At 53.2% G+C, this 12088-nt stretch overlaps 6 protein-coding genes across 6 annotated transcripts; 3 read left to right on the forward strand and 3 right to left on the reverse strand.

Annotated features, from left to right (window-relative positions):
• Positions 1-50: 50 nt before the first annotated feature.
• On the reverse strand, positions 51-1896 carry Malapachy_2300 (rsc complex protein; the record flags this gene model as incomplete). The annotated part of the gene is made up of 3 exons (XM_018136792.1): positions 51-69; positions 109-768; positions 797-1896. 3 exons carry the CDS (start codon positions 1894-1896, stop codon positions 51-53), a joined length of 1779 nt encoding a protein of 592 aa, XP_017993013.1.
• A 140-nt stretch (positions 1897-2036) lies between these two features.
• Malapachy_2268 (vacuolar membrane protein) lies at positions 2037-3481 on the forward strand (the record flags this gene model as incomplete). The annotated part of the gene is made up of 5 exons (XM_018136760.1): positions 2037-2134; positions 2163-2222; positions 2379-3197; positions 3226-3379; positions 3410-3481. The coding sequence occupies 5 exons, from the start codon at positions 2037-2039 to the stop codon at positions 3479-3481; spliced, it is 1203 nt and encodes a 400-aa protein (XP_017992930.1).
• A 42-nt stretch (positions 3482-3523) lies between these two features.
• Malapachy_2303 (phosphatases ii) lies at positions 3524-5017 on the reverse strand (the record flags this gene model as incomplete). Its single annotated transcript, XM_018136795.1, has 1 exon — positions 3524-5017. The coding sequence occupies one exon, from the start codon at positions 5015-5017 to the stop codon at positions 3524-3526; it is 1494 nt and encodes a 497-aa protein (XP_017993016.1).
• A 324-nt stretch (positions 5018-5341) lies between these two features.
• On the forward strand, positions 5342-8857 carry Malapachy_2263 (glycosyltransferase family 2 protein; the record flags this gene model as incomplete). The annotated part of the gene is made up of 1 exon (XM_018136755.1): positions 5342-8857. The coding sequence occupies one exon, from the start codon at positions 5342-5344 to the stop codon at positions 8855-8857; it is 3516 nt and encodes a 1171-aa protein (XP_017992931.1).
• A 70-nt stretch (positions 8858-8927) lies between these two features.
• Positions 8928-10743, reverse strand: Malapachy_2301 (hypothetical protein; the record flags this gene model as incomplete). Its single annotated transcript, XM_018136793.1, has 4 exons — positions 8928-9992; positions 10032-10165; positions 10194-10644; positions 10690-10743. The coding sequence occupies 4 exons, from the start codon at positions 10741-10743 to the stop codon at positions 8928-8930; spliced, it is 1704 nt and encodes a 567-aa protein (XP_017993014.1).
• Positions 10744-10946: 203 nt separating this feature from the next.
• Positions 10947-12003, forward strand: Malapachy_2266 (cytochrome-b5 reductase; the record flags this gene model as incomplete). Its single annotated transcript, XM_018136758.1, has 2 exons — positions 10947-11260; positions 11298-12003. 2 exons carry the CDS (start codon positions 10947-10949, stop codon positions 12001-12003), a joined length of 1020 nt encoding a protein of 339 aa, XP_017992936.1.
• Positions 12004-12088: the final 85 nt, after the last annotated feature.

Below are 12088 nucleotides of genomic sequence, written 5' to 3' on the forward strand. Positions count from 1 at the left end.
ATTTATATGTAGTAGTCACCTTGTCGGAACGATTCTTCTACCCAATTTTCTTACGTGGAAGACCGTTGCCTATGTTCTAAGTACGCGAGCGATGGTAGTGCGACATACGTTGACCCATCTACCACGGGCACCACGGCAGGCCAGCCTGCGAGTGGCGGCGCTGCATTCCATAGCACAAGGTCGTGCGCGTCGCGCAAAAAAAGAGCCTTGGTCTCCTCAGGGAGCGCATCAAATACAGCACCTTGCTTGTACGCAGCAAAAATGGCTGCTGCCGTTGTCATAGTAGCATCAGGTCTCGGGATGGTTCCTGGGAGCATTCCAGCCAAGCGCGCAGCGTCACGGAAATGCATAATAAGCGATTCAGGCATGCCTCCCATCTCCATGGCCAAAACACGCAAGTCGGCTGGGCCCACATTGGGATTCGCCTGCAATGCGCGTTGTAGGCGTTGGTATGCAGCGGGGCTCAAGCTCTTAGCGATCTGTGTGGCCAGGGCATGGAACGTAGCATAAGCGCGAATCTTATCGAGCTCGGAAAGAACAGGAGGCTGCCAAGCGGGCGTTGGCGCCTGTGCCTGGGCGGAGTACGTAGCAGGTGCCTCGGAATGTGGGGGAGGCGCCTCTTCCTCAAACAATGTTGGCCAGTCATGCTCCGCTACCAAGTTCACATACTCCTCACGCAACGAGCCACCTGGTACAGTTTGGCCCTGCGCAAGGAGCGATGGCGCACGCTCAGGTGATGCGGATATCGTCGAAAAGGCGTCCATAGGCCTGGGGTAAGTGATAAAAGGGTACATACGTAGTGATCTCGCGTACCGCGGCAGGCACACAACTTGCCCAACTTCGAATTGAATGAAATTCCTTGGTATCAATATCGTATTTTTGTTCCACCATATACACAGGGGTAGTGGGATGCCAATATCCCGACGAAGGACGGCCACGGAGGTACGTCGTATGGAACAAAACAAGCACATCTTCCAGAATATCTTCTAACGCATGCTCCGAATAAACGCCTGTCTGTACAACTTCCCTTTCTGCAAATTGTTTTGAGGAGGGGTGGCTAGTTTGCTCAGGTCGGTAGTACCAACACGCTGTAAAAAAGATGCCTGGCACTTGCATGCGCTTGTACACACGAAATAGTTGGCCGACAATAGGCCGGCTGGGATCTACAGGGTTCATAATGTGGACCCAGTCGCCCACACGGTATTCTTTGCCTTTCCACACGGCGACATCCAACGGGAGGACCTTGGTATGAAGTGCCGAGGCCGGAGGCTCGTTCCCTGGACCATAGGGTGACGATGCAAAATGCTGCTGAGCCACTGCCTTGTTACGTTGCATTGTGACCAAATCCACATCGTTAGCACGTCCTTTCATGTGGCGTGTTCCAGCGCCGTCTACCAGCCGACCACGACTTGGCGTAAGCTCGTTGTACAGACGTAAGAGTGTCGCCATTTCACCATACCCTTCCGTTCCTATGCCGTACCATTCGCGTGCGTTGCTAAACAATTGCAGCATATCTTGCTCAAAGAGCGCTGGCACTGCATATTCGCAATGCACTATGCGGTGAGTAATGGCCTGTAAAGATGTGGGGCACGCAATTTGTTCGTAGTACTCAGCATTGTCTGCAGGGTCTGGACACTCTTCTAAGGGGTCGCTGAGAACACGAAGCCCCTCGTCTGTGTCATGGGTATCAGGGTGCACAGCCCGTACTTCGACATCACGAATGTAATGCAAGATATGCGCATACATCCTATGCATATGCTCGATGTCTTTCGCACGGCAAAAAACCCATCCATCCTCCGGGTTATCGCTCGCCTCTCCTGTGCGAAAGGGAGAGAGCTGCTCGCGTGTGTGCCCACTTCCAATGCACGAGCCTAACCAAGCAGGCACCTCGGACATGACGATGAGAACGAAGCGTCCTCGGCGCGTGGGTCCCACCCGACACGGTGCCACGCGTCTGCGCGTGTGCCCCGATTGCCCGATTTTCATGTAAGATATCATCCACTGGAAAAAAAGGGGGCGACACATCTACCTCTGTGATGCCCGGCAGTGGCCCCGACTATGCCGTGGGCGCAGCCCTGACGCTGCTGGTAGATGTGCTGTGGACAAGCTCAAACTATCTGGCTAATACTGTCCTGTATGTATGCGCATAACCTCACATGTAGCACGCATGGCTACGATAAGCCGTTTGCTGTGACATATTTGAGCACGGCGTCTTTTATTACGTACCTTATCCCTTTTGCCTTCATGCATATCACACGGGGAGGAAGGGTCGATCACTTCAGGCACCCTCAGCACTGGTGGGAGCATCTGGGCTTCCATCTTCCTCCGCTTCGGCCCGTGCCTGTCGACCTCCCCAGGGCATCTCGACATCGCGATAGTGGTCTGCAGCGCCCCTCCATGCCTGCACGGCCTTCTTCTATCGATGGACGGAGACGAAAAACAGACTTGGCTATCTTGGTTGATGCACCAGAGTCCTCACACCGCTCGTTGGACGACGTTATTGCGCGTGGACGCAGCCGCGACTCGTCTTCGCATCGCGGGGAAGAACAGCACTTGTGTGCGAGCTCCGTCCACAGCCGCTCCATGTATGGTTCTGACTCGGAAAGTGAAGGATATGATGTATCTAATGTGGAAATTGTATCTGCGTCGGAACTTCCGCCGCTCTCTATCATCGAAACAGCTATTCTCTCCATGGAATTCGCCATCATTTGGTTTGTGGCCAACTGGACGTTTGTGGCAGCTCTTGCGTATACCAGTGTAGCTAGTGGAACAACACTAGGCAGCACGAGTGGCTTCTTTACGCTCATTCTTGGCAGCATGTTTGGCGTCGAAGCATTCTCGATGGGCAAACTTATCTCTGTCTTTACTAGCTTTACGGGCGTGGCGTTGGTCGCATGGGCCGATCACGATGCACCACACTCTAAAATGGCCCTTTCCAACCCTATCCTGGGCGATTTCCTAGCGCTGGTTTCCGCCATGTGCTATGCTGGGTACGTGACGCTGCTGAAGGTACGCATCGGATCTGAGGATCGCATTTCCATGCCACTGTTTCTCGGGTTCGTGGGCGCGTTCAATCTCCTTGCATTTTGGCCCATCGGTCTCCTCTTGCACTGGCTTGGTATAGAGCTTCTATCGCTTCCACAGGACCGTTTAATGTGGTCCGGCGTGCTTGTGAATATGGCCATCACCGTGGTATCGTACGTATAACTTTCACTCACCGCCTAGCGACTTTGCCTACCTGCTTGCCATGCTCAAGTCATCACCGCTGTTTACTACCATTGGCTTATCTCTTACCATCCCCATGGCCGTCTTTGGCGATGCTGCCATGGATCCCACCTCCCTGACAATCCAAAGCGCGGCTGGCAGTATCTTGGTTTTGGTATGTACACATTGTGACTAACAGACGTAGCTAAGTTTTGCGGGCATTGCATGGGAAGAAAACAGGTCTAGCCCCGAGCAAGAATACGATGCTTTTGTGTAACGACCTTTGATTTGGGTATATACATTGTAGTTGTAACATGATTTAAGCTGTACAGGTAGAGTAGCACGTTCGCGCATACTCTTGTTGATGAATCAGACGGACGTATTCAAGCAGGAAACACGCTTGCTCTGCCGTCTCAATAGCACGGAGGCTACGGCGCATGCGAATGAGCTTGATCAAGGATATGACCACACGCAGGTCATCCGAGGCTTTGGCGGAGGGAAGCGGACCTTCCTTTCCCGCCTCATTGTCCTCAGGCGCGACAAAGTTCATTTTTAGTATCCACGCACAGGCAATCAAGCCTGCGCGACCCACACCACCGCGGCAATGCACTAGGATGGAGGCGCCACGGAGTGTGTAATTTAGGATAAGCACGGACAATATAGCGTCCAAACGCGATAAATCTAGCGGGGCAAAACCTTCCGCAATAGGCAGCCGCACCAAATCAAAGCCCTGTGATTCCACTTGTTTTTTGTACTCTTCAAAGGGGGAGCCAAGCAATTGGAGTTCTTCATCGTCCAAGCAGCACACAATCACATGGATGCCCAAATCTTTGTATCGCTGCAAATCGACCTTCAAGTCGCGGCATATAGCACTGCGTCCTTGCACATGTCCGTCCAGTCGCACCTTTTTGCCAGGGCACGAAGACAAATACATATTTCCAATAGTCGGCTGGTTTATCTCGTCCATGGGCCAAGTCTGTATGCCCTGATCCTGCAGGATCTTTTCGAGTGATAAGCTCATAGGTACACGAATAAGCTGGTCACCACGCACTTGCTGTTGAAGATGGTCTTTTGTGTTTTTAAGTGAGATTGAGATATGCTCTGGCAACGCGGCACGTCCAATTGCCTGATGCCATGATACGATGGCAGCGTCGGTAGTAGACAGTTGCTCTACCATTTGTTTGTAATGCGACGGAATATGGGAGAACACATGGTGTGATATCATAGGAATCAATTCAGGAGGTACAATAGCGCTTACACTAACCGTTAGCAGAGCCCATACGTACTTGATAGGATGAGATATGCTTGTTTTTACAATGAAAGAGGGCTCGGTGGACGGATGGCCGTGCTCTAGAGCAGTGGTCGCCTCTTCCGTAGCCACAGGTACAGGTTTCACAGAGGAGTCGTCACATGACAACTTTACAGGATGCTTTTTTGACACAGGTATGTCTTTGTGGCATGCAGGCAATCGTTCTGTGCGAAGTTCACATAACCATGCAGAGGCTTCATGTCCGTTCTGTTTAAGTAAAATGGACTCCGTAAGCTCTGGCTGCTGCAGCGAGAGAGGAAGATAGGCATATGGTGCGCCATGGTGCCCATACTTAGATATACTGTACTCACTTAAATGGTACTGGCTCGCCAGTGGTGCACAATTGATCAGCTCAATCCAATCTCCGCGTTCAGAACGTAGGACGGATTGGTACACATCGTACGCTAAACGGTCACGTCTGTGAGTAGACATGGAAGAGTCATGGGATTTCTGTAATGCTTCATCGTCAGCAGCACTTGATGAGGATGACCCTGCGTCCGACATAGCGCCGTCGTCCACCGTGTAGAGTTCCTTGTCGTGCGCGTATAGTTGTGGCAAAGCTTCTCCACATGCATGACTGCGCAGCCTCAAGTATTCACGTGGGTTGAGCTCGCTCCATGCGCATCACCTCGCTGCGCTGACTAATGTCATATGGCGTCCGTAGGCTTTCCGCCCATTCCGTCGTGCTTTTATGCAGATGAGCGGGATATCTAGAAATAAAAAGTCGCGCATCTTTTAGCCCTCGCTTCGTGCAAGCGTGCAGTCCTACCTTCAAGCTCAACTTTTTTTTGTGAAAACCTGAAGGCTGAACGTCCCGAATTGGCTGTGATGCTTCCGCAGCTCAATCGTAATAGGGATACAGCCCGATCGTTCATTCGGAAGCCAGGCGTCACATTTGAAGGCGATACAACCATCAATGTGCCTGGCTCCCAGCCTCCGCCGCTGAGGCGGCCTACGATCATGAGGCGGCATCAGTCGTTGTCGCGCCCAGAACGCGCTCACCAAATTACGCCCCTGATCAATCCGGATGGTGAGCCTGACGACCCATTTTCAGAGCATAGAAAACCACCGCTTTGGCGCATGTGGTGGCACTACTTGGCGATCGTGTGCACGTTTTGGGCGCCAGCGCCTATGCTGTCCCTTCTTGGCTTCCACAACCCGGCGGTGCGGCAAGCATGGCGCGAGAAAATCACGCTGGTACTTTTTGCCTGTGTGCTAGGTGCCATTATTGCCTACATCACTGTAGGCTTGCAGCGCACTCTTTGTCCGACGGACGCGCGTGACGTCTTCCAGAACGTGAAAAACGCCAGGGGACTGGTCGGCGTCTTGGGTCAGACTTATGATGCTCAGAGCATTAGTGTTTCAGAAGCACTGACTAGGAAAGTATTTGACACGCCTGGCCTCGACTTGACGCCGTACCTCAATGCTCAAAACCACCATTTTGACCGATGCAACGGCCAAACGGGGCGGTACGCACAATGGCTTGGGTGCATTGATGTGAACAACCGCCCAGCTCCTTGTGAAGGTCTGCTGAGCAATCAGTCACTGCAAAGCAAGCTACATCTACGAGACCACCCGAGGCTACTAGGTTTCGATTGGAAGGATGTAGCTGAGAGCCCTGCTAAGCTCCTCTCCATCGATGGCTATGTACTGAATTTTGAGTCGTACTTGGCCTACAATCCGACCCCTATCCCGAACGACGATGTCGACGAAGCGATTCGTGCCTACTTTAACGAAACTTTTCGTGGTGCCGATGCCACGAAGATTTTTGCGCGTCACCGAGCTTCGAAAAACTCGATTGAATGCCTGAAGCAGCGGTATACGACCGGCCGTGTGAATTACAAGACGTCCGGCTGCTTTGTTGCTGAGCTCATTTTGTACATCTCGCTGATTGTGATTCTAGGTCTGGTGATTGCACGGACTGTCATGGCGATCTGGTACGCTTGGGTAGGCTCCCGACGTTTAGCTAGTCCGCCTCCTGCACCAGGCAAAATGTCGCAGGCCGGTGTGAAGCGTCCCCGGCCGATTTCACATGTACAGATGCCAGTGGATGCATCGGCAGACAATCCGCAAGGCTTGGCACCGTGGGCGGACAAGAAAGTACGGCAATCGCGCCTGATTGTGCCTGGAAAGTCTGGCGAGTTGACGTTAGCGACCCCTGAGCTGCCTGTCGCGATGACCCCAGATGACATTGGGAATGACCCCTATATTGTGTGTCTTGTCACTTGCTACTCGGAAGGCTTGGAAGGTATTTCCGCTACACTGTCGTCGCTCAGTACGACAGAGTATCCAACCAACCGCAAATTGATTTTTGTGGTAGCTGACGGTATGGTGACAGGGTTTGGCGAGACGGTCAGTACGCCAGACATCTGTGTCAGTCTCATGACGCCGGACCAGCGTTTTGGTACGCCGACGCCTATGAGTTACCGTTCTGTGGCGGCTGGCCGCAAGGCGCACAATATGGCGCTGGTGTATGCAGGCCACTACCTCCATCCATCGGGCGGTGCGCCTGTGCCTATGGTGGTGGTTGTCAAGTGTGGCTTGCCGGAAGACGCGAACGAGGCCAAGCCGGGCAACCGAGGCAAGCGTGATTCCCAGATGATCTTGATGAACTTTTTGCAGCGTGTGACGTACAACGATCCAATGACGCCGTTGGACTACGATCTCTTCCGCAAGACGCATGCACTGATGGGCGTCACGCCAGACTATTTCGAGCTGTGTCTTATGGTGGATGCCGATACCAAGCTGCAATCGACCTCGCTACGTTACCTTGCGAACGCAATGCTTAACGACCATCGCATTATGGGCGCATGTGGTGAAACACGTGTACAGAACAAGGCACAGTCGTGGGTCACAGCCATCCAAGTGTTTGAGTATTTCATCTCCCATCACCAGGTGAAAGCCTTTGAGGCTGTCTTTGGTGGTGTGACATGTCTGCCCGGCTGTTTTAGTATGTACCGGATCAAGGCACGCAAGCCAGGTAACGAAGACTGGATTCCTGTGATTGTGAAGCCCGAAGTAACGCGTGAATACAGCCAGGCGGTGGTGACCACATTGCACCAAAAGAACCTGCTGCTGCTGGGTGAAGATCGGTTCTTGAGTACACTAATGCTCCGTACCTTCCCCCATCGCAAAATGGTGTTTGTCCCGCAGGCGATTTGTCATACGGAGGTACCACACACGTTCAAGATGCTGCTTTCTCAACGTCGTCGCTGGATCAACTCTACTGTGCACAATTTGATGGAACTGGTGTTGGTGCGTGACTTGTGTGGCACGTTTTGTTTTTCGATGCAGTTCGTCGTGCTAATGGACTTGATTGGTACCCTGGTTCTCCCTGTGGCGATTGCCCTAACTTACTACCTGATTATCATGTCGATTATCCATCCCCCCCGTGACTTTACGTCTGCCATCCCACTCACGATGTTGGTGGCTGTCCTCTTTGCACCAGGTTTTGTCGTGGCATGCATTCGTTTTAGTTTCCATTACATTGTGTGGCTGATTATCTATTTGATTTTCCTGCCTGTGTGGAACTTCATTCTCCCGGCGTACTCGTTCTGGCACTTTGATGACTTTTCCTGGGGTGAGACTCGTAAGGTGGAAGGCGAAATGAAGCCCACAGCTCATGATATCGGCGAGGAGAGCTACCAAGCTTCGCTCAACATACCAATGCGGCAGTGGGCCGACTGGGAGCGCTCGCGCATTCGCAAATTGGCGCGTGACCAGCGCCGCCGTGAAGAGCTGGAAAGCCGCTTTGGTGCCGGTTTCCACAACGATAGTGATGTGCCTCCGGCAACAGATGCAAACTTGCGTCGCGTTGCTCAGACAGTATACCCCACCTCGCCATCACCGTCGCTCTCGAATGAAGAAGACCGTTGGGGCGACCAGATTGGTGCTTACAACGAAAACGACGCGGTACCTGAACTCTTGCGAGCCAACCGTCCTGTGTCAACAGTGCTGGCTCCCGGCGGTGCTGGTCTTGTTGACGAAGGTGACATGGAAAGCATTCTACGTGAGGGGTGGGACGGTGATGACGACGACGATGACGACGGCGATGGGCACGGCGATGACAAGGATACGCGCCCGGATGTACGTGGGCCTTTCCTGAATGCGCCCAACTATTCAGTCATGTCGCTCCAGGACGAAACCGACCCCCTTTCGGACAGCTTGGAACCACGTACCCCTGTTGACATGGGCACGCTGATCCAGCCGCGAGCGACACTAGCTGGCACAGTCGTCGCAAATCACGGTGCGTCTGCCTCGTCCTCGTCGGCTATTAGTAATGCTCGGGGCACTCATGCCCGCAATCGATCCATGGGCCAGAGGATGGAAAGGCCGTATGAGTAAAGGGCAAAAAAGGAAGGACGGCCTTGGCCTGACTTGAGCCTGCAAATCATATACAATAATGATAGACTACCTATGTACTTTGAAATTTTATGTGTCGTAGGCGATTGAGTGCGCTTCCGATATCCAGGCGCCTAGGCCGCGCGTAAAATCCGTTGGGCCAGCGATCCATCAGAGCGTCGACGCCGTGCGTATCGAGTTCACGTTCCACTTCGTCAAGCAAGGTGCGAAGGGAGACTGTCGTCGATGTCGATGCAGACCACCGACGTGCTAACGCTTCAATCGCTCGAGTTTGGCTGGGATGCACTAACTGAGGAATCGCATGAAGATCCCATACATCCTGGCCCACATGAATCGCATGGCGATGCTTGGTCGAAGATTTGTCCAGAGACAGAGGCATAGAAAATGTGCGTGTAGGGAGCGATGCAAACACAGCTTTCGACGACGAGGGTGCAGGCTCAACGTGCTGTGCTTCGCACAGTGTCTTCGCATGCATGGTCACATCTTTCATCTCATACCGGTCCATCTGCACTACGACATCAGCCACAGGCAAAAACGCGCTAGATGCGCCACTCACAAGAAGGACCGATACGCCTGTTTGTGCAAGAAGTGGACGTATATGCATGACCAGCGGGGTAATAGGCTCTGACGTCACTAAGGCCTGCATGAGTGCATCACGGACAAGGAAATTCGACGCTGTCGTATCCTCATCCAATACGAGCAAATCGGCCCCCAACTCGAGCGCCTCCATTAACGCGGCCGCACAGGACGTACTTCCTGATGCATTGGCAGTGGAAAAAGACTGTGTATCGCTCCCATTTGGCAAATTGGATATGAAGGGATCAATGCAGACATTGTGCACCGCACGTCCATCTTCAGACCGTACAGTCGCAACATGGGGCGACGTACATACAAACTCCCGTCCATCCCCCGGCACAAAATTGTACGACCCCAAAGCCATAGCAGAAAGGAAGGTAGATTTGCCATGGAAGCCACCGCCCACACATACATACAGAGAGCCAGCACGGATACCCATGCCATGGATGGTGCCCGCATGAGGCACAGAGATCGAGACTTGCAGGGATGGTGGGCTGGTAAACGCCACACACTCGTCTGCTGGAAGATCTGAATCACCGCGCTTTCGCGGTAGTCGCGCGCCATTTCGTACAAAACCTACTAGACCCAGAGACGAGAGTTGTTCGCGAAGAGCACTTTGATCCTCAACACCATGGATATGCGCCCATAGGGCAGACGGTTCGTAACTGGTATAGTACAGACCACGCTCCACCAACCTAGGCACCTTTTCACACACTGAACATGAGAGACCTGCAATACATACAAAGAGAAGCTGCAAAGGCGCCCATAATACTTCGTCCACGCGCAGGTAGGCCTACCAGGAACCGTACCTCGATACCATGCTCGTCCACGACAACGGCTGTTCGCTCCAAGACATATTGACCAGGCTCATCGACTTGAATCTGGCCACCTTTACCGCCGGCCCATCCCTGCCCACCAAGTTTCACATCATATCGCCGTTGCATGCATTCCTCATAGATTCGACGAAGCAAAAAATCCGCAAGAGCTGTACGTCGAACAGAGGACACTAGCATGTCAGGAGGAAATTGGGCATCAGCATGCGATACACGAACACGCGCTTTGCTGGGAAGCGCATATGGATCAGCTTGGGCATGGTCCAAAAAGAACGTAAACCCTGAAAAGGCCCATGACCCTTCGATGTCGTGATAGGCAGGATAAGGACGATGGTCATGCGCATGAAGCCAAGCCTCTAACTGAGAAGCAGTGCCTGGAGTCAGTCCGAACACATCCATACGTACCTGTAGCTTGCCGGCTACGCTTGGGCTCTTGTACTTCAGGGCCTCGTCTTCCATCCTCGTCACCCCTCGTGCTCCGTTGGCCACCATACTTAGCCTTGTAGTAGGCCCCGCGTCCAAGACCACGCATGAGAAGAACACTGTCATTGGACCCTGCAGCCCAGCTGATGTCAAGCTCGGAGATACCATCGCTGACGTAATCAGCGAAGTGCCTTTCCCGGACGCTCGGGCCCCTGGTTCTCTCCCTCCAACTTACAATTATGTTCCGTAACTCTGTTGCTTGCACTACTTCTTTCTCGGCTGCCCGCGCTTCGTTGAAGCAGGCTGTCCGCCCGGCCCGCCAGGTCTGCCAGATGTCTACATCCAGCGCCAAGTCGGAGAGCAACGCCGGCCTCTACTTCTCGCTGGCTGGTCTGGCTGGCATTGGCGCCTGGGCCGCGATGGGTGGATTCAACGGTGATATCCGCTCAAAGATTCAGCAGATCAGCGCGGATGAGGGCGATGCGCTGTCCAGCGATGAGTTCCGTCCTTTCAAGCTTAAGGAGGTCCGTCCATACAACCACGACAGCTCTGTGTACGTACGATGCTGGAAGGAAGTACTAACTCGGCAGGTACATTTTCGAGCTCCCTGACAACAAGAAGTCGGGTGTGTTCACCGCCTCAGCTATTGTCGTTCGTGGCGCTGGTGATGAGCCAAAGGACAAGGACGGCAACCCCGTCATTCGTCCATACACTCCTATCAACAAGCCCGAAGAGAAGGGTCAGATGGAGCTCCTCATCAAGCACTATGCGGAGGGTAACATGACCCAGCACTTAAAGGGCCTGAAGGTGGGCGATGAGATCCGCATGAAGGGCCCTATCCCGAAGCACAAGTACAAGGCCAATGAATTTGAGCACATTGGTCTCGTTGCTGGTGGCTCCGGTATCACTCCGATGTGGCAGCTGATGCAGACCATCTCATCGGACTCGCAGGACAAGACGAAGGTGACTCTTCTGTTCGCCAACAAGACGGAAGGAGACATTCTCCTGCGCGACCAGCTCGAGGCCCTGAAGAAGGACTCTCGCTTCAACGTTGTCTACTTCCTTGACAACAAGCCGAGCGGCTTTGACGGTGAGGAGGGCTTCGTGACCAAGGAGGCTGTGGAAAAGTACCTTCCTAAGCCTAGCGAAGGCAAGAAGGCCAAGATCTTCGTTTGCGGTCCCCCGCCGATGTACAAGGCCCTCTGTGGCCCGAAGGGTGAGAAGGGTGCTCAGGGCGAACTCTCTGGTGCTCTTAAGGAACTCGGCTTCACACAGGAGCAGGTGTTCAAGTTCTAAGTATACCTATAGAAACCTTAGGACTCTTAGGACGTAGCGAAAACAATCGACAATCAAGTTGAGAAGACGATCTTAGGACGAACAA

Source organism: Malassezia pachydermatis, assembly GCF_001278385.1.
Source record: "Malassezia pachydermatis strain CBS 1879 chromosome Unknown scaffold2, whole genome shotgun sequence".
Lineage (NCBI taxonomy): Eukaryota > Fungi > Basidiomycota > Malasseziomycetes > Malasseziales > Malasseziaceae > Malassezia > Malassezia pachydermatis.